The sequence below is a fragment of the Leuresthes tenuis genome, unplaced genomic scaffold, assembly GCF_036924035.1.
Source record: "Leuresthes tenuis unplaced genomic scaffold, fLeuTen1.0.hap1 SCAF_18, whole genome shotgun sequence".
Classification (NCBI taxonomy): Eukaryota; Metazoa; Chordata; class Actinopteri; order Atheriniformes; family Atherinopsidae; genus Leuresthes; species Leuresthes tenuis.
This window is the reverse complement of record NW_027325372.1, coordinates 3,398,864-3,426,479: the sequence shown is the minus strand read 5'-3', so window position 1 is coordinate 3,426,479 and position 27,616 is coordinate 3,398,864. Positions and strand designations below refer to the sequence as shown.

At 48.0% G+C, this 27,616-nt stretch overlaps 1 protein-coding gene across 14 annotated transcripts in view; it reads right to left on the bottom strand.

Moving 5' to 3' along the window:
- Positions 1–1,317: 1,317 nt before the first annotated feature.
- macf1a (microtubule actin crosslinking factor 1a) overlaps positions 1,318–27,616 on the bottom strand; it is a 224,883-nt gene continuing 198,584 nt past the window's right edge. For 5 of the 14 annotated variants that reach the window (XM_072371022.1, XM_072371023.1, XM_072371034.1 and 2 more), the window contains 40 exons: positions 26,452–26,618; positions 25,540–25,699; positions 24,837–25,163; positions 24,509–24,593; positions 24,133–24,359; positions 23,087–23,293; positions 22,781–23,008; positions 22,486–22,704; positions 22,171–22,374; positions 20,606–20,831; positions 19,836–20,062; positions 19,618–19,740; positions 19,426–19,527; positions 19,244–19,345; positions 18,936–19,109; positions 18,654–18,809; positions 18,308–18,505; positions 18,039–18,167; positions 17,523–17,705; positions 17,278–17,433; positions 16,980–17,186; positions 16,662–16,781; positions 16,396–16,565; positions 16,159–16,318; positions 15,878–16,072; positions 15,520–15,792; positions 15,187–15,375; positions 14,984–15,095; positions 14,737–14,882; positions 14,445–14,607; positions 14,198–14,352; positions 14,036–14,110; positions 12,267–12,284; positions 11,510–11,627; positions 9,659–9,721; positions 9,204–9,236; positions 6,562–6,779; positions 5,157–5,279; positions 4,409–4,511; positions 1,318–3,266 (listed from right to left, as the gene is read on the bottom strand). In XM_072371022.1, coding sequence (XP_072227123.1) covers positions 3,019–3,266; positions 4,409–4,511; positions 5,157–5,279; positions 6,562–6,779; positions 9,204–9,236; positions 9,659–9,721; positions 11,510–11,627; positions 12,267–12,284; positions 14,036–14,110; positions 14,198–14,352; positions 14,445–14,607; positions 14,737–14,882; positions 14,984–15,095; positions 15,187–15,375; positions 15,520–15,792; positions 15,878–16,072; positions 16,159–16,318; positions 16,396–16,565; positions 16,662–16,781; positions 16,980–17,186; positions 17,278–17,433; positions 17,523–17,705; positions 18,039–18,167; positions 18,308–18,505; positions 18,654–18,809; positions 18,936–19,109; positions 19,244–19,345; positions 19,426–19,527; positions 19,618–19,740; positions 19,836–20,062; positions 20,606–20,831; positions 22,171–22,374; positions 22,486–22,704; positions 22,781–23,008; positions 23,087–23,293; positions 24,133–24,359; positions 24,509–24,593; positions 24,837–25,163; positions 25,540–25,699; positions 26,452–26,618 — 6,489 coding nt within the window. In that variant the 3' untranslated portion in view covers positions 1,318–3,018. The remainder of the gene's footprint in view (positions 3,267–4,408; positions 4,512–5,156; positions 5,280–6,561; positions 6,780–9,203; positions 9,237–9,658; positions 9,722–11,509; positions 11,628–12,266; positions 12,285–14,035; positions 14,111–14,197; positions 14,353–14,444; positions 14,608–14,736; positions 14,883–14,983; positions 15,096–15,186; positions 15,376–15,519; positions 15,793–15,877; positions 16,073–16,158; positions 16,319–16,395; positions 16,566–16,661; positions 16,782–16,979; positions 17,187–17,277; positions 17,434–17,522; positions 17,706–18,038; positions 18,168–18,307; positions 18,506–18,653; positions 18,810–18,935; positions 19,110–19,243; positions 19,346–19,425; positions 19,528–19,617; positions 19,741–19,835; positions 20,063–20,605; positions 20,832–22,170; positions 22,375–22,485; positions 22,705–22,780; positions 23,009–23,086; positions 23,294–24,132; positions 24,360–24,508; positions 24,594–24,836; positions 25,164–25,539; positions 25,700–26,451; positions 26,619–27,616) is intronic. The other 9 variants (XM_072371025.1, XM_072371035.1, XM_072371029.1 and 6 more) reach the window with 8 other exon arrangements.

The window sequence follows — 27,616 nt, the reverse complement described above, 5'->3', positions numbered from 1 at the left end:
AGAAGAAAGTGTGGAGACCAACAGGAAGTGCCCAAGATCCACAGCATAGCAGCTCCTCTGTTGAACACGGGGGTGGGGGTGTGATGGTGCCACAGGTTCTGGCTCACTTATCCTTTCTCAGAGCTGAAACATGGCCGAGCCATGTGGGTGACGGGTGGGTTACATCCTGGACGGGTCCACCAGAGACGGACCAAACCAAGGAGATGGACCAAACCAAGGAGACGGACCAAACCAAGGAGACGGACCAAACCACAGAGATGGACCAAACCAAGGAGATGGACCAAACCACGGAGACGGACCAAACCAAGGAGACGGACCAAACCAAGGAGACGGACCAAACCACGGAGACGGACCAAACCAAGGAGAAGGACCAAACCACGGAGACGGACCAAACCAAGGAGACGGACCAAACCACGGAGATGGACCAAACCAAGGAGATGGACCAAACCAAGGAGATGGACCAAACCAAGGAGATGGACCAAACCAAAGAGATGGACCAAACCAAGGAAACGGACCAAACCAAGGAGATGGACCAAACCAAAGAGATGGACCAAACCAAGGAGATGGACCAAACCAAAGAGATGGACCAAACCAAGGAGACGGACCAAACCAAGGAGATGGACCAAACCAAGGAGACGGACCAAACCAAGGAGATGGACCAAACCAAAGAGATGGACCAAACCAAGGAGACGGACCAAACCAAGGAGACGGACCAAACCAAGGAGATGGACCAAACCAAGGAGACGGACCAAACCAAGGAGATGGACCAAACCAAAGAGATGGACCAAACCAAGGAGACGGACCAAACCAAGGAGATGGACCAAACCAAAGAGATGGACCAAACCAAGGAAACGGACCAAACCAAGGAGACGGACCAAACCACGGAGACGGACCAAACCAAAGAGATGGACCAAACCAAGGAAACGGACCAAACCAAGGAGACGGACCAAACCACGGAGACGGACCAAACCAAGGAGATGGACCAAACCACGGAGACGGACCAAACCAAGGAGATGGACCAAACCAAGGAAACGGACCAAACCAAGGAGACGGACCAAACCACGGAGACGGACCAAACCAAGGAGACGGACCAAACCAAGGAGACGGACCAAACCGAGGAGACGGACCAAACCACCACACTCAGGGTCACTACTTAACTGTTTTTGGGAGGAAGCTCGGCCGGGATTCGAACCAGCAGCCTTCGCTGCGAGGAGGCGAGCTCCACCCACGCCTGCGGGTCGATATGATGATGTCACCGCTGCTTTAAACTCTTCACAGAACAAAGTCGGCGGGTAAATGAATCAGAACAGAAGCGGGTTTTATTGCAAGCATATTTTAATACAAAAACAGAACAAAAAATTTGTTTATAATTTTAGTTTTTTAATTTTACACAAGTGACTTCAGGAAACGCCCCCCCCTCCACGGTGCCGTCATCGCACGGAGAGGAGCGCGTCATCAAAAAGTGGCGAGCTCGTCTCCAGCTCTCCCTGAACCCCCCCCCTTCCCCCCAGAGAGACAATAAATAAATAAAAATCACCTTAAGATGTTTCTTACTGTAATTTCATAAACTTCATCTCTTACACGGAGATAACACGGCGCCGACTCGGCCCCGCCCCGCCCATGACAGGACATTTGAAAAAAAGCCTAGAAGAAGAAGAGACGCTGGGGAGGGACACACTGCCCAGGTCCCCTGTCATTCATATTTGTAGTTCTCTCTACACATGAAGGGCAAACCCCTTTGGTCAGGAAATTGTAGTCATTAGCAGTAAAGAAAACGAAACAAACATGGCTGCCGCCAGACTCGGCGCCCTAATGAGTGATGTCATGTTACAGCTTTACACACAAACCATGTCAAGAGAGCGCAGTGGACATCGTCTCGGTACAAAAATCACAATTTCTTTAACCATAATACTAAATCACTCTCTGCAAATGGTGATATGACATGAAACGGAAAAATAAATAGATCTTTCTTTCAAGCTAAATAACAAAAAAAAAAAAACTGGATTATAAATTAACCAGAAAACATTCGCAAATCAAAAACGTTGCATACAGTGACTCCAGTCAGTGACCTGTCCTGCTGCCTGAAACAGACGCACACACCGGGCTGCTCAGGGCAACACAGAGCGGGTGGAACAGCAGAGGGAGAGACGGTTAGTGCATGCTGGCTGTTAACATGGCGTTAGGATACGGTCAGTAATGTGCTGTTAGTCGTCACCATAAAAATAGTCCTTTCTATTGCGAGTCTGGATTGTTGTGGGAAAACCGCTCCGCCACGAGGCTGATCCTGACGTTCCAGCGGTTGGGAGGAGTCTGCTCTGCGGCGCGTTTTCCCTCAGCTGCAGCACCACGGCTGAGGTTAGACAGCGAGCCCCGCCCCCTCCGCGCCGCGCTGCTGAGGCGGCGCTTCCTGCCAACCAGTCCGGGGGAAGCGACATGGCAGTTGTTGCATATTTTCTTTTTAAGACGCATCGTTGAGGCATCTGACCCACAAGCCAAAATTCTTTTTATTTTCCTGAAAGTCGTTTCAGCTTTTTTCGGTTCTGCAGCTGTGGTGGCGGCGTGGCGGCCCCCTCCCGGCCCCGCCTTCCCGCTGAAATGTGTGCACTTGTTTGTCAGTGTGGTGCAGCAGTCTGAAGTCTGTTCAGGGCAAAGTGTAACATAAAGTAAGGCAGCGTCACATCAGTCGTGTCTGCTTCCACGCCGCTGGGGAACGTTCGAGGAGAAGAAGGAAACTGGAAGGCAAACTGGGATCTTAAAGGGGAAACGTTGGTTTGACCCCCCCCTCCGGGCTGGGACCACCGGACCAGCTCTCCTCTCCTCTTGTGCATGTTCACAGTCGGTCGTAGACACGGAGGAAAGAGCGAGAGGGAGAGTCGCTCAGATTGTCCATCTCGCTCTTTCCCCTGGAAAATATTAGTCATAGTGCATCTTTTCTAGCCCCAGATCAACGCTGGTGCATCCAAGATGGCTGATGATGGCGGCCCAAACGGTGCTGCTCCAGGTTCGCTGTGGCTGGGTCTACTTCTTTGCAGACCCTGGCGTTTTTGGGCTGGAGGCCTTCTTGGAGATGGTGGGGATCTTGGAGGGTTTGGCTCCTCCCCCGGGCCGCCTCGGGGTGTCTGAAGCGTCCGAGCAGACGGAGCGAGCGTCCTGAAGCTCTGATGCATCTGAGGCGTCGCTGCCACGGCGACTGCTGGCCCTGCTGCCCGCTCGGCTGCCGGCTCGGCTGGTCGGGCCGCTGGCAGTGGACGCCCCGCGTTTAGGGTCTGACGGGGAAACAGGAAGAGGAGGTGAAAGACGGTTAGAAAACTGAACATAAGACTCGGTTTCCTGAAAAGCAGAACATTGATTTTAATGAACAGAACCCAGTTTGAACGGTTAAAGGACTCCAGACTGCTGGGATGTCTGAGCACTTTGGATCAGCTGTTAAACACCCGAACCTAACATATCTACTGTGTTTTTATGGGTTTTACTGTTTGTTCAAGTCCATTCTTCTTTTTCTTCTTTTTTCTTCTTATAAGCTTTAAATATGGCAAAAATGAAGGTGAACGGATCAGAAGGTAGAACTATCCTCTATTTATTAACTAATAATCCTGGCTTTTACTTCCTGTTTCTGTTCTTTTGCATCATAAATCCTTCTTTATAATTTGATACCCTGAAAAACTCTTTTTAAACCAGTTAAACTTGGTTTCAGCCATCAAATGGTTTGGTTTTCTCCTGTTCGAGAGCCACCACAGAGCTCATAATGTCACAACATGTTTTTAACCTCACTCTGTCGGACCACAGAAACAACAGCTTCTGAGCTGGTCTAGTTTCCTGTAAGCTGGTGTCTTAGTGCCACCGGTCCGCATTAGTAACGCTGTTTTAAACAGCCGCTGCTGTCCGTGGACGCTCTGTAAAGCCGACCAGCGTCTCCAAACACCAGCGGGTATTTATGAACGGCGCATCGCATGTCTGGCGATAAAAACCAATAAAAAGGAGGAAAATGAGAGAAACATGTGAGCAGCAGCTCAGCTTTTTTCGTTGCTCTCTCTTGAATGACGCAGACTAAACCCCGCCCACAGCTAACCACACGAGTGTGGCGTGAGTGCAGCACCTGGAGCCAGAGAAACGGGTTTAAACTGGACTTGTTCCATTCAGGAAACAACCTCTGAAATGCTCAGTAACCATGGAGACATTCAGTACTCAGAAGACATCAGATCCCTCCCCTGCTCCACCCATAATGTCCAAATATGGTCACTTCTGGCTCCAACAAACCCACCATGACGACGGCAAAATGCTGAACTCTGGGCTTCTTACACATGAAGTATTTTAGGTTACTTGGCGTGTTTCAGGCGCGTTAATCCATCCTCAGGAGGAAACCTCCATCCTACGACTCATACGGACGTCTCTTTAATAAAAATCTCACCAGTTCGTTTACTGGTGTGCGCCGTTCCTCCGTTCTCTCCCGTCAGCGAGCCTCGACTCGAGTGGAAGGTCGGCCTCTTCAGTTTGGACCCGGACGGCGCCCCCTGCAGGAGAACAGGTGAAACACGAGCTGAGGATCGCTTCACTGTCACTGATCACAGCAGTTTTAATCCTCAACAAACGGCACGTCACGTTGAGACACGAACACAGACAGATTATTACGACAAATGAACACTAAACACAACATTTAACACACAACAAACCACAAAATCTGAAGGCTACAATCTATTCGTGGGAGGTTGGTGTCAGAAAGTACAGGAATGCATGTACAGATGAATACGGCACTGATTTCCATCATGATTTAAATGTTTATTCTATAAATGAATGAGAAATGCTGGTTTCACACCTGTTTAACTTTGATGTTCTATCGATTATTAACCAGCGACAGGCACCTAAAACCGTTATAAACTCAACTTGAAGTGACGAAACTGATTGAAAGCAAAACTAATTCAAATCAAAGACTTCTTCAGTTTAAACTTTGTGTCCAGTTAAAACTATCCTACGCTGATGATGTCATCAACACTTCAGGTCATATTTTCTTCTCCTCTTGCAACAGAAAAGCAGCTAAAATCTTACAAAGCAGCCAAACTTTCTCTGCGGGTGTTAGTGCATCAGAGCGCTCAGTCAGGTGGGGGTCGGGCGGGGCGGGGAGGGGAGGTGGTGGGGACGTGGTGGGGTGAGTGCGTTACCTCGTGCCCAGGAGTGATGTGGCTGTGACCGTGATCTGGGCAGCAGTGGCACTTGGTTGGCGTCGGAGTTTTACTGTGTGCCAGCCAGGGCTTGGCATAGTCACGAGAGTGAGTGTGGGAGGACTGAAGGGAGGGAAGGAAGGAAGGAAGGATGGATGGAAGGGTGGAGGAAAAGCAGCACAGAGGGAGCGAGTTATGGAGGAAGAGGTTGGACAGCGAGGAGGTGCAGCGCAGCGTGTCGTTGCGTCAGAGCGGATGATGTCATTTTAACAGTGAACCCGACAAAGCAGGAGGAACATTTGGAAGGCAGGTGAGCAGGGTTGAACGACAGGAACGAGGGGGAAAGGCAAAAAGATGACAGAAGAGGACAAAAAATAAAAATTCACAGTTAAGGATGCGGTGATTTTTGACAACAACAGGAGGATGACAATAAATGAACAATATGAAACAAAAACTGTAAAAGTCGCCTGCCACAAACACACAGACGTTAATCCACACGACAAACAAACGAGGAACATCTGACACCAGAGGACCACGACACAAAGTGAGTTTCTGTGATGCTGCTGTTCCAACAGGACGGCTAAATAACCTGAAAGTGTGAGTTTAACCAGATTAACCACTGCTGAGCCAGTTCAGCTGCTTCGTCTCCTGGGACGAACTCTTCATCTAGAACTCAGATGTTCAAACTTGTCTTTGGCCCAAAAACTCCTTATTTTAAATCTATGTGTAAGGAAACAGCAGCGTCTTGTGTTTAGTCGTGTTGTAGGTGACGATCAGCAGTATCTGACAGTATCTGGGCTCTTTATCATCACTAATTCAGTTAAAAATCTTAGTTTGAATCCTATTAATCGTCCTGAGATGAATATCAGATTCACTGCACGTTGACCTCAGTAAGTTATCTTTGGATTGAGGCACTTTGCACGGGTTCCCCCTAAAGTTCAGACTTCAGATGTTTAAGATGACTTCAGTCATCCGTATTTAACATGCAGGTCGTTCAGGTCCAGATTAAAAACTAAAACTAAAGTTCGTACGTGCTCCTAAACTCTGGAATCTGTGAACTCTACTGAAACTTTTAAAAGTTGGTGCTTTCATTCTTTCACTACTTTAAAACCTCCTTTCATATATCTTTTAATTTTCCAATCGTTCATCTTTGGCTGTGTTTAACGCTTTTATCTGCGGTTTGAAAGCCTTTCAACTCTAACGTGTTAAATTAGGGCTGAAGCTACTGAAGTAAGAATGTGTTAAAATGCTGAAGTGATGCAGTGGGATCGTCTCTGCAGCAGAAACCTGTGTTTAAAGAAGGATCCAACGTCACAGCTGCAGCTAAACTCACTGGGTGAAGGTTGGCTGTTGCTCTGTAATTAATGTGGAGGTGTAATGAGTGGACACAGAGTGAAAACCCTACCCTGGATGATGCCGAGGCCGTTGGCGTGGCGGGGGCGGAGGGAGCCGAGGGGAGGGAGGCGCCGCTGTGAGAGGCTGAGGAGGAGGAGCGGGTGGGGGAGGCGTTGCGGGAGCCCGGTTTGGAGCGCCGGCCCCGGGAGCGGAAGGCAGCCAGACCCTGAGACGCTCCTTCTGGGAGGATGAACTTCTCCCTCAGCTCCAGGTTGGTTCGACCACGAGCTGCAGACAGAGACAAAGACGGCAGAAAAGTTAGCTGGTCTTCCCGTGGTTTTCTCAGTTTATCCTCCAGCAGGGGGCGGCAGAGGCAGCGAGCAGAGTGAGGGAGAGACGCAGTGCTTCCATGGCTGCAGACATCAGGGTCGGTGCATGTTTCATTTGTGAGTGCACGTGAGCAGCGTGGACGTTTGTGGGGTCCGAGTTTAGGGAATCAGAAAAGGCTAAGTTGAGTTTTTTTAAGGGAGGGATGTGATGTGTGAGGACGTTAATTTAATACGCAACGCTGTGCGAGACACCGGACCACCGAGGTCCATCGCTCTCAGAAAACAGAGCATTAAAAGGTACGATGACTCATTCCTGCTTCCACAGAGCCAGGAGCTGATGATCAATACACTGATTCATTGATCATCAGTAAGTTATCTCAGATGGTCTCTTCTTCTGCTTTTATAAAGGTGCTCAAACTCACTGATGATCAGTTAATCAGTGCAGTGATACTTACCCTCTGAGGGTTCACTTAGTTTTTTACACGCTGCTTCTGTGTTTTGTCTCAGTTTTCGTTCATTTTCTTTTTAAGATGACTAAATGTTAAACACGCCTCTCATAAAGTCCAGGATCCAGTTAAATGTTCTGCCTGCAAACGGAACAGAAAGGAATTAAACTGATACCAGAAAATAAGCGCACGTCCCAAACTTTCAAACCGGTCCTTTAAATGCCCGACATGCAACTTTAGGAGCCACTGGGTGTAGATCTGGAGCAGCCGAATCTCGGTCCAAAACAAAGCCGAAAAGAAAAGCCATCTCTCTGCCTCTATATAAAAAAAGCAACTAAAACGGATTTAGGCTTTAGTTAAAGAATGTGCTTATTGCCGTTATGGTTTAAAGGAATATAAACCCGAACTTTAAGCAACAACAAGGTTTCTGAACACCATAACCTCGCTTTCACTGCGAAAAAGCGTCTCAGAGAGCTGGAAGCGAAGCACAGCCTCCCTTCTCCTCATCTTTAACAAGCACCTCTGTTTCTATTTAATCTTCACTTCTTGCCGCGAAGGAGCCTCTCAGCACTGCTGAGTATACGCACACAGCGTATAAATACATGTGGGTGGGGGTGGGGGTCATGCCTGGCTTATGCTCATTAGGAGAGAACCCAAAGTCGGGGTTTCTCCCTTTTTTCAAAGGACATCGAGCAGCATTCTTGGACAGAAAGTTGTGCAGCAGCCCCAGCAGACAACAACAAGCCTGGAGAAGCCAGCCACAAAGGAGGAGTGAAGAGAAAGAGAACCGAGGGAAGAAAGAGGGAAGAGAAAGAGGGAACTGATGGAAGAAGGAGGGAAGAGAAAGAGGGAACTGATGGAAGAAAGAGGGAAGAGAAAGAGAAATAACTGATGGAAGAAGGAGGGAAGAGAAAGAGAGAACTGATGGGAGAAAGAGGGAAGAGAAACAGAGAACTGATGGGAGAAAGAGGGAAGAGAAACAGAGAACTGATGGGAGAAAGAGGGAAGAGAAAGAGAACTGATAGGAGAAAGAGGGAAGAGAAAGAGAGAGAACTGATGGGAGAAAGAGGGAAGAGAAAGAGAGAGAACTGATGGGAGAAAGAGGGAAGAGAAAGAGAGAACTGATAGGAGAAAGAGGGAAGAGAAAGAGAGAACTGATGGGAGAAAGAGGGAAGAGAAAGAGAACTGATAGGAGAAAGAGGGAAGAGAAAGAGAGAGAACTGATGGGAGAAAGAGGGAAGAGAAAGAGAGAGAACTGATGGGAGAAAGAGGGAAGAGAAAGAGAGAACTGATAGGAGAAAGAGGGAAGAGAAAGAGAGAACTGATGGGAGAAAGAGGGAAGAGAAAGAGAACTGATAGGAGAAAGAGGGAAGAGAAAGAGAGAGAACTGATGGGAGAAAGAGGGAAGAGAAAGGGCTACAGCTTTCACGGCCATCGTCCCTGGCAACAGGACCAGTCAATTAAACGGGTGCACCCTGCAATTATGTCCCCCACTTTAAGCCAGCCAGGTGCACCCTGTAATTGTCTCCCACCAACCAGCCATCACATTGGAAGCCAGCGCTGTTAGAAACCCAGGCTGGCCACGCCCAGGTCTTAGACTCCGCCCTCTTTCCTCTGAGATTAGGTTAAACATGTGCCTACTTTTTTTCTGTGTAGGATTAAACCAAATGATATTAGCCTTGTTCAGTGGGGCATTCTGGCAGTTTCTGTCTGACACAGACTGTAAAGACCAGGGATTGGCCAAGTCCTGCTTTTACTGTGAGTGAAGGAAGCATGAGGCAAACATGTGGCACACAGACAAGACTGACGTCACATCAACGCCTTTTACACAGCAACCGGACCACAGTTAGAGTTCACACACACACACACATATGGACACGCAGAGATTAGCTGTGATTAAAGATGGATGGAGTGAAAGACAGAGGAAGAGTAGATACCTCGGCAGCAGAAATAGCCAGGAGTGACTGTCACTGAGAGACACAAGAGACAATATGAAATAACTGCATGAGCCTCATGGAGGGATGAAGAAAATCTCTCACACAGATAACACACCAGAGACATCCCATAAACACACACAGCTGATCACAGGGGTCCGTCGCCCCTGAAATGTGTCAGAAACAGGACAGCGACAGCCGGGGAGGTCGGGTGAGGAAGAGCAGAACAGTGTGGGGGAGGGAGGGAGGGAGGGAGGTAACGTTAGTCAGGTGATCACAGTCAGCGAGGCACAGCAACAAGAACAAAACCCACAAACCAAAGAGGAAGAGAAGAAGTGCAGGAGCAATAAAGTAAACAAAAAAAAGAAGAAATCTGGAGGAGAGCATCCAGGAGAAAAGAAAAAGATGAAGAAAAGACAGGCAGTTAGGAGAAAACGTGAGAGATAGAGAGGTCCAACCTATACGAGATGAGATGGAGCTACTGGAATCGGAGCGGAGAATCTTTAGTCCTGGATGTTGCACTGAGGAAAGAGAGAAAAAAGGGAGGGAGAAGGGGGAGGAAGAGGGAGAGAACTGAAGACCATGCACCATGCAGTACGACTTTATTTAAGAGAGAATGAACAGAGACAGAGTCCGAGGGGAGGAAAGGGCCGTGTGTACAGAGATAAAACAAGATTAGAGGGTTCAGGATGGACGGCTCGGAGGGAAACACCACGACAACAAATACACCCACATCAGGGGGGGGGAGACACTGCAGAGAGGCGCAGCCCCTCACTGCATCACCTGCTGACAGACAACGTGACAAACGAGTCATTTCACTCATGTTTGGAGGTGAAAGTGTGTCGAAAGGCATCTTTAGGGTTAGTTAGTCTGTTAGTTCCTCACATAATGGCTAAAAATCTGACTCAATGATTCATTTCAGCATCTGTTTGGAGCTTTTTTATAAAGTTGGATTGTTTGTCGTGCTGTGTTGCATTTTGGGTAATGGGGGGGGGTCTTTGTCTTGTTCAGTTGTGAGGATCCTGCTGTCTCTGATTCACACACTGCAGAACAAGCATGTAAAATCACGTCTTTATTTCTATTTCTTTCAAAGCAACACAACTGATAACTGCCTACAACACAAAACCAGCTCTTACAGTAACAGATCCATCACCTGCACAATTTAATTAATTACCTTATACTTCCCTACCCCCTCTATCACTTTATCTTTCTGCACTTCCTTCTATGCCTGCACCCTATCTCTACTCTGTCCCCTCTGACAGAGTCGGACTCCTGGTTCCTTCTATTTAGCTTATTGTTAGCTTTATATAAAGCTGTTATATCTTCATTTCTAAGTTGCTTTGGATAAAAGCGTCTAATAAATACAGAAACATAAACCTTTAATACAGAGTTACATGGTTAACATGTTATTGATGAAAACATCTGATCCACATCAGGTTTCTGCTCCAACTCTTGTAGGTTTCCTGTTAACCTTATATATATATATATATATATATATATATATATATATATATACACTCAAGTGTATAAAAGATTTTAAAGGGACAGTGTGATCTGACATGAATCGTTGCTGTTTTGACTGTTGGTCCGACCTTTGAACTGGAAGAACAACACCGCCAGACAAACAGAAACAAACAAACATGTCTTCAGACTCATGTTTATGTTGTGAATATTACATCATCAACCTGCTTGTTTTACTTGCTAAATACCATAAACACAAATTCAAATTCTCTAATCACAAACCAACTTTTTTAATGAGAAGGAGCTAAAACAATAAATTACAACAATCCTACATTCTATGAACAGAAAATCCATCAAAACCACTGAGCTTTGAACTTTATATAACATTTTTATGAACTAATTTACCCCCCCCCCCCATGTTAATTTTCTGTGTTTTCACTAATTGTAACGTCTGACTTTTCAATAAAGTTTGCTAAAAAATGACAAATAAACAAACAAAAAAACGATACTCGCGGCTGAAAACAAAATATTGATAAATATCGCGGTATCGATAAAATCGCTCAGCCCTACAAACAATACAGATGTTGTGCATCATTCCCCGGCATTGTGGTTCAGTCTCTGTCTTCTTCAAATTTGACTGTTTTCACAGATTTTTTGGTAAAAGACGGCAGATAACGGAGTCCCAGAATGCAGCTCAGCACGGTTAATCTCAGCTTTCTCTATAGAAACGCAGGAAGGTAAGAAACAGGTAGCACATGTGATCTTATACCTCTCTCGTCTCCGGTCTCTAAAGGCGTGAAGCGTGTTGAGAGAGAGTGGGAGACAGGTGTGATGTTTGTGTTGCTCACCTCTGCATGGATCATTCTTCACCAGAAACTCGTCTAGAGCCATCCAACCACCTCCGACTCTCACCATCACTGTGCTGCGCAGAATCCTGACCAGACGCAGCTGCTGGGAGTCGCCGAACTGAGGAGAGTCAGAAGGGGCGGGGGGGCAGGACGGAGGAGAAGAAAACGAGGAAAGATGGCAAGAGACAAGGAGGATAAATGAGTAAAACTCAGATGATTCACAGTCTCACACTCAGAAGCAAATCTGACGGGACTATCTCTACTTCATGCAACGACAGGAGAAACATGCACTGACAGATCTGAAGAGATCCCGATTCATCCCGATTCACCCAGCCGCTCGAATCAAAGCATTACCATGTACGCCAGAATTCACCGATCTTCCTTTCATCTTAACGTTCAACCGGAAGTTTTCAGTTTTTCACCCAGCAAAGCACAACTCAGAGCGCCACCAGCACAGCTCTTTTCTTCTGGATCTCTCTCCAAGCAGCTCGATTCGCTCCAGCACACCCGACCGCTAATTAGCACCTCAGCCATGTCGCTGTCGCCTCATAATGCGCAGTTTGTCACTCTCAACTCAAACAAATCACAGCATAAACACAAGTGGACGGTGAAACCTGCTTACACGTTGCAAAGCCACAGCGGAGCCCCCCCTTTTTTTAAAAATTTACTGCCTTTGTAGAAACAGAAGGCGCTCCTTCGCTAGAGAACGTGGAAGCAGCTTTCACACATCCGTTCACAGCAGCGGGAGTCACTTTACCTGGTTTCCGAGGAAGAACTACAATAAATCCAGCAGACACGGAGCAGAGGAACACAAGGAGAAAGAAACAGAGCCAGAATGAAACAACATGTACTGAAAACTGATGTCTGTAATGTATCAAAGGCAACATCTTCTCAAACTTTTATTCAAGCCGGCAATTAGTGTTGTGAGCAAAGTGCTAAAGTGGACATGAATGTGTGCTTGTTACATGTCAGTGATGTGAAAATGTGGGAAAATGCTGCTGGTGAGGATGAGGATGAGCTGGAGGTGAAGACAGGCGGAGAGGAGAAGAGCAGCCAGACACAAACACAGCGAACAGGAACATTAGTGTCTCCAGTGTCCCGCAGTCCGACACTGGAGATCATTACCCAGAGGATAATGATGGAGACTGCAGCAGGTAGTGATGGTTGGTCCAGTAAATGCTGCACAGACACACACAGACTGCTGAGGAAGGCGCTCAGCTCTACAAATCAGCCCCAAACCCTCTGGTTAACTGATTAAATAACTAGGTTAACTGCAGTGACTCTGCATCCTCAGGATTTAACAAAGATGATAAGTGAGTCCACATCTGGAAGGTAAACAAACATCAAAGCAGTTTGGTTCTTTTAAATAAACTGTTTGAAAAGCTTGAATCAGGGCAACCGGACCTCTTCTCTGTGGTTTCCCCTCCTAAGTGTGAACGGCCCCTCTAACACCTACAGTATCTGCACTGAAGAAGCCTTTCGGATCAGACGTGAAACGTCTTCAAGAACCAAGAAGAAGAAGAAGTCCGGCTGCTCTTAAAGACGCTCTCAGGATAACCGTGACCTGTGGTCAGGGTTTTACGGCCCCCAGGGTCTCACTGCTCTTTTCTCATGACTTTCTGACCTAATTTAATTCACTTGGTGATCATTTCTGATCAGCCGAGTGCTTCGTGAGACATCTTTCTGTGCTGTGACTAACTCACATTTTAGATTAATCTCTGCTGTACTCAAGGCTCTAAATGCATCTTCCTCTTGATCAGATGTTTATTAACCAAATATTTTGCTTTTTTTTGGTTGGTTTTATTAAAAAATCTTCTCAGAAACGAGATTTTAATGGAAATTAATCACATTTCACTCACTTTTCTGGTATAAACAAAGAAGCCTATAATGATCTCTCAGTTTAAAGACCTAAGAGGAACTATAAAAGTAATAATATGTGGATAAATCAGCTGAAGCGCTGCCTCCTGCCTGTGTCTGTGCTCTCATTTCCACACGGTTACATGAATGTTTTGGCCATGACACAGAAAACAGTCCTGGAGCGCTGTGAGATGTTAGAAACATGTTGTGATATTATGATACAGACAGATTAAACACTTAGACATACAGCATGATGTCATGATGTGAGACGAACACACAGATAAAAAGATGAAGTTATGTTGAGAAGCTACTCGAAGCCTGAAGTGCAGATGCAGCCAGTTACATTTTCTATGAATCAGAAGTGGGTCAAATGGGATTTACAAGCATCACTGGAGGTAAAAACGTGCTCTTTCTTCCTCAGTTTGAGTAACTAAAGTCTCTGAGAACCTGCAGTTTGATTAAAACAGTTAGAATTTATCGGTCCAGTCAGACGAATCTTGTGTTTCTTTTGTGTAACGTGGAGCTGCTCGTACATCCGGTATTTAAGCTGAACTAAACCGACCCGTCTTCCTGTAAATCCCTAATGACCCACGTCTTTAAACAGTTTCAAACTACTTTTAGTTTTTCACAGAATCTTGAAATCATGGCCACACTGAGGCAGAGACTCACCCGGTACTTGTTCTCTCCGATCTGCTCCACCTGGAATCTCTTGGCACACTTACACTGGGCCACCTGCCGGGTCACCTGCACAGCCAGACAACTTGTCAGTCAGGGCATCTTTCCCTGATTGTGCTTATCGCTGACGTGTCTCAAACAGCAGCAACACCTCACCTCGTCCTCTATCTTATCGGCGTCAGTGGTTGGCCTGTAGGCGTCCTTGTTGGGGTGCAGAGCAGCGACAAACTCGTAGTAGTCGATGTAACCGTCTCCGTCTCTGTCGAAGATGTCCGCCACGGCCGTCATCTCCAGCCGACTTGTTGGAAATTCTGCACAGGGGGGACAATGGGGATTTCTTTGCTACTTAAAGACTTTTTGAAATGCAGAAAATTGTGAACCACAACCACAGAAAGGAGCGTACTGGAGGCTAAGATGCCGTCGATGAACTCCTGGCGAGTGATCTTTCCATCCTGGTCCTTGTCGATGCGTCTGAAGAAATCCATGACGCGAGACTTCTTGTGGTTCATCCAGCGCATATACTTCTTCCTCCACACGTCAAAGTCAAAGTTGGCAAACTCTTTGAGCTGCAAACGGATCATATATTTGACTTATTATGCCACAGAACACACAGTACAACTAAAATGATCATGTGAAAGACAGAAGGAGGAACAGAATAAGCTAAATAACTGCAGGAGTTGGTCCCTGCCGGCTACCTCTTCCAGTCTGTCCAGAGCATCGTTGAGTTTACGCTGGCGGTCGAGAGCCAGCAGCCACACCTGCTGCCACCTGGCACAGAGCTGGTTGAGTCGTGGATTTGCCCCAGAAACCTGCATGGCCGCCTGCTGCTGCTGGTGTTTGCCTGCAGAGGACAGAGAGAATTAAACGGGAGAACTTCTTTCTGCCATCATGAAAGAGTGGGAAAGCATATTTGTTGATGGAAAAGTAAACCAGGGGACATACGAGCTCCTCTCCTCTCAGCCAGGCTGCTGGGAGGCTCGGCTGGTTTCCTTTTGTAGGTCTTCGTCACTTTGTCCACATCTGGCTGCTTCCTCGTCATCTCCTCCATAAACATCTAAAAACCACAAACACCAGCAGTGAGTAAACCGACCGAGGACGCCTTATACTCAACAACCGGTGTGTCACCGAGGCTGAGGACAGCCCACCTGGTGCTCTGTGATGAGCGTCTTCAGCTGTGGGATGTCCTGAGGAAGCGGCTCCGTGTCTCTCTGGACCAGCGTGGTCTCGGCCCACTGTAGCCATGACAACAGCTCCTCCAGCAGGTTGGCGTTGCTGAGCACCTCGGACAGAGCCGTCTCCAGCCGCTGCTCGTGCTGCTTGGCCCACGTCAGCACCTGCACAGCGAAGACATTTATTCAGATTTCAGATCAGAGATCAGATCAGATCAGTTCTATTAATTACACAGCCAGACTTCAGAATCTGTTTTTCTAAAGGTTGCACAAACAATTCCTTTACAGACTGATTTTCGGACTGCTCACCTCCTCGAAGCGCGCCCGGATGATGGTGATCCAGTGTTTGATGGTGGTGATGGAGTCGGGGTGGCACACGGTCAGGATGCCCTCTCCCATGCCGGCAGCCTTGTTCACGTCGGTCCTCTTCTCCTCCACGGTGCCCATGAAGTCTCGGTGCGTGTGCAGCAGCCCCTGCAGAGTGTCTGCCTCTTCAGGGAGAACGCCGCGGAAACGCAGCGTCTGCTCCGCCTCCGAGAGCCACTCCAGCAGCATTTGCACATTTGTACGAAACTCCTCCGCCTGACGGAGAAGAACAGGAGAGGATTGTAATGATGAGCTGTGGACGGGATCAGACCTGAGCTTCAGTGAGCCGTGCAGCTCTGACCTGTTTGAGCGCCTGCTGGAGGCGGGTCTGCTTGGTGACTGACAGGGCGCACACTGTATCCCAGCGGTTGCTGAGCTCCTGAAGCTGAACTTTGACCCACGCTGTGTCATCACGTCCGGTGTCCATCAGGTCCCGGGCTGAGCGCTTCAGAGCCTGAACGCTGCTGGTTCTTTTGCCCAGTTCTTTTTGGAAGACCTGCATGAGGACACCAGCATTATGAGGCACCTCTTTCCCGAACATTCAACACAGCGACACAGCTCTGTTCACCACAGCGTTCGCACCTTATGTGCGTCCATGAGGTTGGACACCAAATCCAGGTCTCCGTGGACGGGCTGGTCTTCAGCCAGCTGAGGCTCCACTCGGTACAGCCAGTCCACCAGCACCTGAAGGGCCTCTGCAAACTGACCCGAGAACAGCAGCGCCTCCTCCAGCTTGTGTTGTCTGGAAGGAAAAGACACGCCGTCACATTTTATCTTCCCCGGCAGGTGAGACAGTCAGAGCAGCTTCAGCCTCCGTACCTCTCTACGCTCTTGCCACAGACGGTGTCCCACTTGTCACGAACTTCTCCCACCAGGTGATCCAGTTTCTGCTGGTCTGCAGGCAGCTGGGCTTTGTCCCTCATGGCCTTGCCAGACCTCACAGTGGTGTCGTAAACGGGCTGCTTCGATCCCAGCGCCTTCTGGAACTCCTGGACAGGTGGAGGAAGATTTGAGGAGGAAATTAAAGAGGCTGACGAGCAACAACTTTTATTTTGGAGGAGATGAAGTGTTCTTCTCTGTGTTACCTTGTGTTTGGCCAGTTGCACTTTGATCTTGTCTGGCTCGTTGGAAATCTCCAGCTCTGAGTCCAGTCTGTTCTCGGCCTCCTCGAGCCAGTCTGTCAGCTTCCTCCAGGCCTCGTGGAACTGAGGAAAGAATCGTTTCATATTTTAACTCTGAGCTGGAAGAGTTTGATCAGGATTCTGCTCTTTACTGAACAACGGAGGGAGTCTGAAGCAACAAAGTGTTCAACAAATAATTTAATGCAAAGATCAAGAAGCGAGGGCGTTGATTCTAAGCTATAGTTAAAAAACAAGATAAAAATGACTAACTGAGTTCAGTACCTGTTTGGCTCGTTTACGGGCCTCATCGAGATGTCGGCCGCGGTCCAAGGACCTCTGCACCAGCTTGTCCCAGCGGGCCTGGACGCTGAGCAGCAGATTTTTGATCAGAACCACATCCTGCTTCAGGCTGGCGAAGCGAAGCTGCGAGCCGGCCTTCTCCAGAGCCAGAACCTGCTCCCTGTGGGTGTTCACCTCGTTCACAAACACCTGCACACACACAGAGGAGAAAGCTGAAACATAAACACGGTTCTGTTCGGATTCAGAACTTTCTGACTGTTAAACTGAATGAAAAATCAACCTTGTGCTCATCAATCTGGAAGAGAACCGTGTCCAGTATGAGGCTGGGGGGCTGAGCCATGTTCAGGGTTTGCTCAGTCTGGGTCAGCCAGTTGATGGTGTCCTGCAGCGAAGTCTGAAAACCTGTTGCCAAGGAAACGGCCTCCTCCAGCTTCGCCTGGAAGGTTTAAGTGTTTTCAGTTAAAGATCGACCTTAAAAGAAACACCAGCAGAACAAAAGGCAGACATGTTCATCCGAAGTCTCACCCTGCGGTCGTCCATCTTGGTGTTGAGGCTGGCCCACTTGTTCTGCAGCATGGCCAGGTTCTGTTGAGTCTGGGTGGTACCGGGTCCGGCCTCCTCTCCTCCGCGGGCCAACAGCATGGAGTCTCCCTGGTCCAGCAGGCGGTGGTACTGGTCGGCTCTCTGAGTTAGCTGGGCCTGAAGCTCCTGCAGAGGGAGAGGACACAAATATGAGCCGATGACGGCGAGCGCCGCTGCGTCCGGCTGGTTCAGAACAATGGGAGCTATGAAAGTTTGATAGTGACCATATGCCAGGTGTCTCAGAGTGGGTGTGAGACGATACTGAATGCAACCCATAAGCACTGAAGCCATAAAACTCTTCTGGACGTGCTTTTTATTCAACTCAAAAAAGTACCACTGACTGTACACAATAATGCTTTTTAGAACAAAACCAGCAGGCTAAAATAATCCAAATGGATCTGTGATAAGCTTTTGATGCACATATTGTTGATGATGCAGTGAGACGAGCTTCTCTGTTACCGTGTGCTGCTGTAGCTGCTCCCGGGCTGTTTCAGGGAGACCGCCTGTTGGTTTGGCGGCAGACAGCTGGCTCTCCGTCCTCCTCAGCCACTGGAGGAACTCCTCCAATTCGCCATGGAAACCTTCAGCCTACAAAGAGACAGGTGAGGGAGGAGGAGGAGGTATGAATGAATTATTAATCACTACAGCAACACAGCTGCTACTTTTTAATACCCCGGAATGACAGAAAACCACTAAAGCCACTAAAAGCTGTGGGAGCTTTGCTCTACCTGCTGCAGGGCGGCCTCCAGCAGCTTCTGCCGGTCCTGGGTCTTGAGCAGGAGATTCTCCCATCCCTGGTTCAGATGATCCAGCTGGTCCCGCAGGTGGCTGGCCTCGTCACCTGGAGAGGACTCCAGCAGCTCACCAGCAGCATTGTTAACCGTGTCCACTGTGGCGTGATGGGAGAGCACGTCATTACGCAAAACCTGCGAGAACGAGACAGAGATTTGAAGGTTAAGATCATGATTTTCCATGTTGTTTCGGAGGTGGAGAATAATGCAGCAAATTAAGTAAAAGCATCTCCAGTTTTAACCCAAACAAGAGGAATGAGTCACAGTATGAAAGCAGACATACGTGGTGTTTCGCCAGCTCGATTTCGATGGCCTTGGGGTCAGAGCTGACTGGTCGCTGTGTGTCCAGGGTGGTGTGTGTGTGATTCAGCCAGGACTGCAGCTCAGAGAGTGCATGCTGGAACTGACCCAGGGCCAGCAGGGCAGCCTCCAGTTTGTGCTGCGGTGGAAGAAAGACAGACGCTCGAGCTTAGAGACTCAAAATATCTCAACTGTTATGAAACGTGGTGTCAAATGCAAGCAGTTCTGGAGAACACAGAGAAAGTTTCAGGTGAGGTTTCATTACCTGTCGTTGGGTGATTTTATCCCCCAGGTTTTCCCAGAGGTGTCGGAGCTCAGTCAGCGGCTCCTGGATCATGTCTCTGTCTGTCTGATCTGACACTTTCTTTAACAGCAGCTCCCCCTGGTGGCACAGCTTCTCCATATCGATCTGCTGCTGGTACACCTCCACCTTGTACTGCTGCTCAGGGTGAGAGGAAAATGTTGTCAGTTCTTCATGCACATCTGATCTTAAAACACAATGTCGGTAATAACAATAAAGAGGATCATAACAGAGAGTTCATGGATGGCTGATGGTGTGCCTGAAATGCCAACCTTGAGCTCTTCGATCTGCTGTTTGACTGTTCCCAGGTCAGTTCCCACGGTGGACATGTCACACAGCTTGATCACTGCGTTGTCCAGGTAGTCAAACATAGACTGGAAATGAAAAAGAGAGATTAGCTCACAACACCAGCAGGATTATCAAGTTAAAGGTGAAGTTAAAGTTTATAACAAACCTGCAGAGCATCCTGATACTGAACAGAAGCAGTCATGGCCTCCTCCAGCCTCTCCATTCTCTCCCTCCATGTTCGGTTCAGACCCTCCCAGGCAGCATTCATCTGTAAAAAGTGAGGAAGGGGGGCAGCGTTAGCAGGTCAACATGCAGCAGAGCTTTTCAGGATTTTCACCGTAAGGTCGTGAACTCTGACCTCGTCTATGGTCTTCTTGACTTCAGGTTTCTCAGTTTCCCCACAGGCAAAGATGAGGTCAGCTCCGAGGGTCCTAACAAACTCCAGCTCCTCCCTCAGGCCGTCCGTCTCTGCCTTGATAGCCTGGAAAACAGAGGATATCCTTTTGAGTCGCTCAGCCTTAAATGAAGCTGGACTGCAGCCCATAGCTCCTCCCTCCTGCCGCGTGTCCTCCGTACCTCGGCAGCCTCAATCTGTTGTTTGATGAGCGACGGGTCCACGCCGGGGTCCTCCAGCTCTTTCACAATATCCTGGGAGTCTCGGAGCGTGCTCAGTAGCGCCGCCACATCGGCCCAGAACTTGCCGGCCAGGTCCAACACGTCGTTCAGCTTGCCCTCCCTCTCCTCAGCTCGCTGCCGGATCTCATCCCAGAGAGAGCGCAGGCGCAGGAGGCGGGAACGAACGGCTGCAGGGGGGAAAGCAGAGGAGAGGCGTTTAAAACAAGCTGCGAAGCCGGCTCCTCAGACACATTGTGTGGTCTCCGTTTAATGTTGAATTAGCTTGAATTTTGCCATCTTGTGTACAGTACTGGTATGTTCAGGCCTTCGTGAGTCCACTCCCACTGTCAGTGCACAGAAAGAACCTTTCATTTCCACAAGAGCCAGAGGGCATCGAAGAACAAAGTTCTTCAGAGGGCAATAAAACAAAGGCACAAGTGTTTTCTGTCTCTGAGAGAAGTCATTGGAAGAACTTCACTGCTTATTCTGTTCCAGTTCTGCCCTTTGGCCCAGTGCCACTTAGATATTTACTCTGGCTGAGAGAAAATGTTGAACAAGAGCCCAAAATGAGAGTGAATAGTTTTCACCATTTTTGCAGAAGCTCCTTTTGTTTCTCTCTGTTGTGACGTCCAGAAGAAACTTTAACCCAGTTACGCTCTGTATTTTCTATTTTCATCTCGTCCCTCATCCTTTAAAGCACATGAACTCGGAGGCTGTTGTTAACCACTCACCCTGAGCTGCAGGATCGTCGTGAGCTGCTCTGCTGATGAGCTCCTCTCCGCGGGCACAGAGGGCGGAGAAGCTTGGGAGCAGTTTGTCCAGCTCTAGCCCCTGAGCGCGGTGCTCTGCCAGCTGCTCCCGGATCTTCTCCACCTCTGCGGCCACAGGAGGAGGCTGCCGCAGCCGCTGCACCGCCCCCTCCAGAGTCTCCAACAGTGGGTCCATCTTGTCGTGAAACTGAGGGCGGAAGGAGAAGTTATGAGCAGGAGACAGAGTGATGAAGTTCCTTAGTTTGTTCACTGGGTGACATTTTGAAAGTTGGGAAAATACTGAGATATTATGATCTGTGTCCAACAATAATGACATTAGGGTTATTATTATTCATCTTTTATCAGGAGAGGATGCAGAACATTGATGTTTTAAGCTCTGAAGTGTTAAATATCTCAGGGATGTACTTTCAACATGTCATCCAGGCTGTGTAACCACTAATAATCTGGACTCAATCTACCACAGAAGAGGGAGCTATTCACGAAAAAGTCCAGCCAAAAAGGCTCAAAGAAGAGGGACTTAATGATGCAGTCCCTGAGCTGGTGGACTTCCGAAGAGAATCAATCACTACAAAACAAATCTAATCTAACTAAAAGGGAACACTGTGTGGTAGAAAACATCTAGGACTGGTTTAATTCAAGTGTCATACACAGAAAGGACAGTTTCTGACAGATCTGCCTCGGTCTCGTGGCCACTCAGGGTTCACAAACACACGATTCATGTGACGGTTTAAATAAAAAAGCTGCAGCTAAGACGGAATCAATCAAACATCCGGCTGTAATCATTAACAGAGTCAGTGTTTTACTGATAGAGGATCTAATCATGTGGTGCCTCGTCATCCTGAGTGCCAGTTTGATGTTGTCAGTCTGCGGTCTTACCTCTACCAGCTGGGTGATTGCAGTGAGCAGTGACCATGGAGAAAATGGTGGTGAGGGGCAACACACACAGCACATCCACAATGAACGAGGGATGGGGTGGAGGTTAAGTAAAAGGATGATGGGGGGGTGGGGGGACAAGGAGGTGGTTTTGAGGATAGAGTGGGGGGGGGGTAAAGATCGTGCAGGTGGAGGAAGAGAAGAGGTGGAGTGGTTTGAGGGGGGTGGAGAAACAATACAGTGAGTTGAGTCAGTCATGCATACAGTACAGTACAGAGTCAGCAGCAACGTGACTGAATGACGCCTCGTGAGATGAAGAGCAAAGAAAACGTTATAACGTCTGCACTAACAGATGCGACACGATGGAAAAAGAGCCGTTTTACTCAGCAACTTCCAACCGTATAACAAGTAAAATCACATGTAACAGGATATAAACACAGTAAGAAAACTTTAACCAGACTTGTGACGTAATAAACTACATAAATTCTTGTTAGTTTTAAGTTAGCAACATAAAAACAAGACAAAAACAAACAGAAACCTCATGCAGTTCAGTTATCATATCGGTTTGTTTGCTGCAGAGGAACTAAACTGTGCTTTTAAGTGTAAACCTGCTGAATACCAGCATCTCAGACCCAGGTTCATCTGCGGCCTACCTGTGCTGACTGGGACACTGCCTCGTCCAGCGCCGTAGCGCGACCTTTCACCTCCTCCTTTATAGCCAGGTAGCGCCTCTCGGAGTCGGTGTAGCGCTGAATCACCGTCGCCCCCTCCTGGAGGCTGAGCTCGGCCATCTGGGGTCCGATCTTCAGCAGCTTGTCGATGTGGGGCTTGTGCTCCGCAATAGACTCTCTGAGGAGCTGGAGAGGGAAATAAAATCACGAACATGAGTTTACGGGTTAGTTTGTAGCAGTAACGAGAGGAAAGATGCTTAAAAAAGTAGAACCAGGTCTCATCTGGTAGAACCTTACCCTCATCTGGTCCTGCTGCAGGCGGAGGGCGTCTGTGTCGATAGCAGGTGGTGGAAGTTGGGTGATGAGGGTTTCAGTCTCACCCAACCACGGCTCCAGTTCCTCGTAGGTCTCCCAGAACCGAGCCACCAGAACCTGAGCCTGCTCCAGAGCCGAGAACCGCTCACTGTGGCTCTGACTCACTGCATCGTAACGAGCACTCAGGGAGTCGGTCTTCACCTGAGGAGGGAAAGGAAGACGTTCAGATGCTGCAGAAGTCTTTACGCATCATCTAAATAAGCGGGGAGGAACTCGCCATCAGAGCGTCCTTCTGGGCGTCGCTGCAGGCTTCCAGGATGTCGTCTCTGGTGCCGAGGAGCTGATCCACGGTGTCTTTGTGCCGGATGATGTCGATGTTGAAGGCCCTCTGCACCTGCAGCTGAGCCACGGTCACATCAGGCTCCAGGCTCAGGGGGCCCAGAGAGGCCAACTTACGCTCCGTCTCCCCAATCCAGGCGAGCTCGGCGTCCACTGCCTCCTCATACTGAAGGGAGGAGTTCATGTTCAACCACAAATATATCAGGAAACCTCAGCTGTTAATCAGTTCTACTGCCCGCAGTACCTGCTGTGACCTCTGGATGGCAGCCTGCACCAGCTGCACCCTCTGAGTGATGGTCTCATCAGCATGTCGGTAACGCTGGTTGGCGTCGGCGACGAGGCGGTCCAGGCCTTCGCGGGCTCGCCACGGCACCAGATCCAGCAGGGCGTTTCCCACCTCATTCACCGTGTCCAGCACCAGACGCTTCTCTGCAGACACCTTCTTCAGCTCCTGCAACGGTGAAACTGTCAGTTCGACCAAGTCTTCAGAAAACATCTTTTTAAGAACCAACCTCGGAGATCACGAAGTTTCTCTCATCAGGCATCTGAATGTTAGATGCCGAAAATGTCAGTGAACGGCGACAAAACTGGAGGGCAAGAAAAGAATAACATTTTCAATCGCTTTTACAAACTGTTTCCAGAAGAAATCTGGGTTTCCATGGCAACTCCATGTGGGTGGGTTGATTTTGGAAGGCTGAAAATGTCATTAAAGACCGGAAGTGTCATTAAAGCAGCCTTTTAAATAGCAGAAACTCTTTGTACCCTTTTATATAACGAGTAAAACACTCACAGTTCGTGGTTTTAACCTGATCACATGTGCTACAGTGCATGACCGTAAATAGCATAGTTTTCCTTGCAAAAAGCTGTGCACACGGCATGCTCAGATTTATAAAAGGACAAAATATTGGGCTCGTAGACACGTCCTTTATATGGCAGCCAGGAGAAAATGGAGCAATTTGATGCTGAGTTCAAGAAAACAACGAAATTAAAACATCACCAATAGAGTCAGCTTCTTCCTTTTCTTATTCTTAATTTTACACTTTTAAAACAAAACTCTCCTGTAATACGACTTATGTTCACACCTACAGACTAAATATCATGTGCAGGATTCATTAAATTTCTTTACAGAGCGCAGAAATAAACTTAAGCTCTGAAAAACGACCTTCAGGTTACGGAGCAGGTGACAAACTAATAACCAATGAAGCAAACAGATGCAGGAGGTTGTAAAGATGTTCCAAAAACTCCTTTTTAAACAAAAACACAACCATAACTTCCTCAGATCCCTCCCACCTTCTGTCTCTCCTGGTAGGCAGGTGTGGCGTCAGGCTCCATGTTGTTGAGCTCCGCCTCCACGCCGTCCAGCCACCGGTTGATGTCGTCATGGGCGCTGGCGAATCTCGTGGCCAGCTGTAGCGCCTGCTCCAGGGTGCGGAGGGCCTTGCTGCTGCCTGCCGTCATCTCGGCGTAGCGAGACTTGATCCCGTCCAGCTTCTCCTGGATCAGGAGAACCTCCTCGCCTGCAGGAGGAGACGCAGGTCAGATCATGAACTTTTATCTCTGCGGGCAGCGCGGCTCATGATGGTGTTGATGGCTACAGGTGGCGTTTGTTCCTTTCGTCTGTCTTTCTGACCTGTTCAAGTACAAACTGAAAGAGTTGGATCCTCACCTGTGGTCTGTTTGAGCAAAGCTTGTCCATTCTTGATGGCCTGGTCCACAGTTTTCTTCCTGCTCAGGATTTCTTCATTTAAAGACTGAGGGATGAGAAACAGTGAGCGTTTACACGTTGTTTTGATGAATGCTTAAAAAGCTTAAATGATCTCACTGGATTCATTCACAGAAAAATAAAGTTCATAAAGTTATATCGAACAGTTTTAGCACTTTACAAGGACACACAACAGGTTATTCCTGGAGTTTCTCTTCTACGTGCTTCATAGTTTCACGTCAGCTGCTCTGTTGTCTCTCGGGGAGAATTAGCCGTGTTCATAAAGTCGTACCAGAGTGTGTTTGTGCTGCTCGCCCAGCAGCTGGGGCTGGTAGCTCTGCACGGAGACCTGAGCCAGCCTCTGAGCCACCTCAGCCAGCCAGTTCAGCACCTCCACCTCATCCTCCCCAAACAGCTGGGCGTTGGCCAGCGCCTGCTCCAGCAGGCCGGCCCGTCGAGAGCTCCAATCGGCGAGCTCAGAGTGACCCGACCTCACCGTCCCCACGCGCTCACGCAACCAATCCCGATCAGCTTCGCAGCTGAGCGGGGTCAGCGATTGGCTGAGGGACTCGAGGTGGTCAACCTCGGCTTCCCGGGAGGACACGTCCTCTTGGAATGCCTGGGAAGCGTGTGTGTGTGTGTGTGTGTGAGATGGAGAGAAGTGAGAAAGGAGAGCAAAACAACAGAAAGCAGATGGATAAAAACTCAAAAGCATGCAGATGATAAATCATGGATAAAAATTAAAAACAAACATCAGGAGATGACCGAATGAAACTTAAAAAACATAAAAAATGAAACATGAATAAATAATAAACGGCTGATGTAAGTTTGGGTGGGAGGCGTGTGGCTCTGGATCATCTTTTGGCCCGTTTCCCGTTAAAATGTGAGGAAGTAAAGGTCATTTAAGGCTGTGGCTTCATCAGGGTGAATGCTTGGTTTTTCTCACTTGGCGCACAGGGTTTGGAGTTCAGTAAAACCTCCGGGTCGGACAGTACCTTGTGCTTGATGATCTGTTGGGTGATTTTAGCCGCCTGAGTTCCCATCGGCTCGGCAGAGCTCAGCCGTCTCTCTGTGGCGCTCAACCATTCCCCCAACGGCTCCAAGGCTTCGTGGAACTGAAGAGCCAGAACCTGCAGCTCCTCCAACTGCCTCTGCCTGAGGGGGAAGGGTGACAAAGACGGATGAGGAGCAGAAGGAGGAGGAGGAGCGCCTTCATTGCTACTTTATTGCTTTCACCGCCTTTGTTTTTGTTTGCATCATTTGTGGCTGATTTTGTAACATCGAGCTCTTTTGTATCAAACGTTCATTTAATCCCAGATAACTGAGCTTAAAAGTGTTCTGCAGAGGTCTTAAAAAACAAGTATTTTTGTTTCAATGCCAAGAAAAGCCAACTGTGCACAATGTGTGTGGATTCTGCAGAGGACAGAGTAATAAATTCCAATGACATGACTGACATTCATTCCTCATGTTCTCTCATGTTATCAGGCATCAGTGAATATTATCACAGCTTTTCGTGAGCAGACTCATCTGAGATGCGTCTCGACTGGACTTTGTGGGTCTTGAATGTGCGAGACCATTTTTCCTGTGGCGAACAGAGGAGCCTCTGAAATTACTTGCAGACCACAGAAACCAACAGTAATGATACGCATATTTCTATAAAATCAGCTCAAAAATGAACTGAGAGAACAGGAAACAACCAGCAGATAACACGAGGCTGGGGTACACCACAGATTAGACCTTTAAATGCTTTCTCAGTTGCTGTTTCACAGGGTGAAATGAAAACAAAACTCCACAAAGTTCTCGGGTTTCTGCAGCACATATGAGAAAGACAAAAGATTGGCCAAACATCCGAACTTAAACCCGGTTCCCGTCACTCTGACGTTGCCCGTGTCGTAGGGAGAGCTTACCTGCCGCTGGCTTTGTCCAGCAGGTCAGACCATCTCTCTGACAGACTCTGGAGCTGAGTCTGGATCTTTTCCTGGTCCTGAGAGTCCGCTGTGGCTGCGATCCTCTCTCCTTCAGCACGGATCATCTCCACAGTCGGCCTGCGGTCATCTAACAACCTCTGCAGCAGCTGAAGGACAGAAAAAAAAAGGACATTTTGACGGTTGCACCTCATGCTGAACTGGAAGATCTTCACCAGGTTTCTTCTTAGATGTTTCTGATATCAGCGGAAGAGTTAAACCAACCGGCTGCAACATTTACTTCGTCAGTGCTCAAAGTCTCCTCCGAGTTTCATGAAATTCAGCCTGGAAGTTTCAGAGTAATCCAGCTTACGAACAGCAGAACTCACACACCTCCTAAAATGTATTTATCTAGATGATTCCATCTGATCCAAACCTGCATTTTAATCCTTCCACGTCTGCAAAGTGATGCGTTTACACTCCTGATAAAACCAAATCAGTGATAAAAAAAAATAAAATAAATGAATAAGTAATTTGCTTTAAAACTACATGATTTTCTCCATCAGTGCTTCCTCTCTCTAAATAACTTGGTTTGAAATATATATATTTTTATCTTATATATCCTTTGATTTTCTTTCTGAGCAGGACGGTCTCCATGACGGATGTATGCCTGCGACTGATCCCACACTGAGTGTGCAGCTCACATGTGCACAAACACAGGAAACGCATGTTGGATAAACAAGGAAACGTGTGTGTGTGTGTGTGTGTGTTACAACACAATACAGGTCGGCCGTACATGTGTGCGTCTGTTTTTATGACAGTTTGACTGGCAGACGGTCGGCTGGAGCGTTTGGATGCCAGGCAGACGGATCATTGACCGTGTGTGTGTGTGTGTGTGTGTGTGTGTGTGTTAAATCAAACCTGAGAAACAGAAACATTTCTTTCCAAACTACAGCCCAAAATGTATATTATGGAGAAAAGCTGGCAGCACAAGTCAAAGATTTGGGACTCCCTGGAAACAGACGTCTTATGGAACCTTCTGGCTAAATATTCCCTGGAAAGCTGCTTCTCTTTGTTGCGTCTGAGCTGAACTGGTGGTAAATGAGTTTCCCCTGAGGGGAATAACAAACCATATCTTCTGTTATCTTATCTTAAAAAGAGAAGCTAA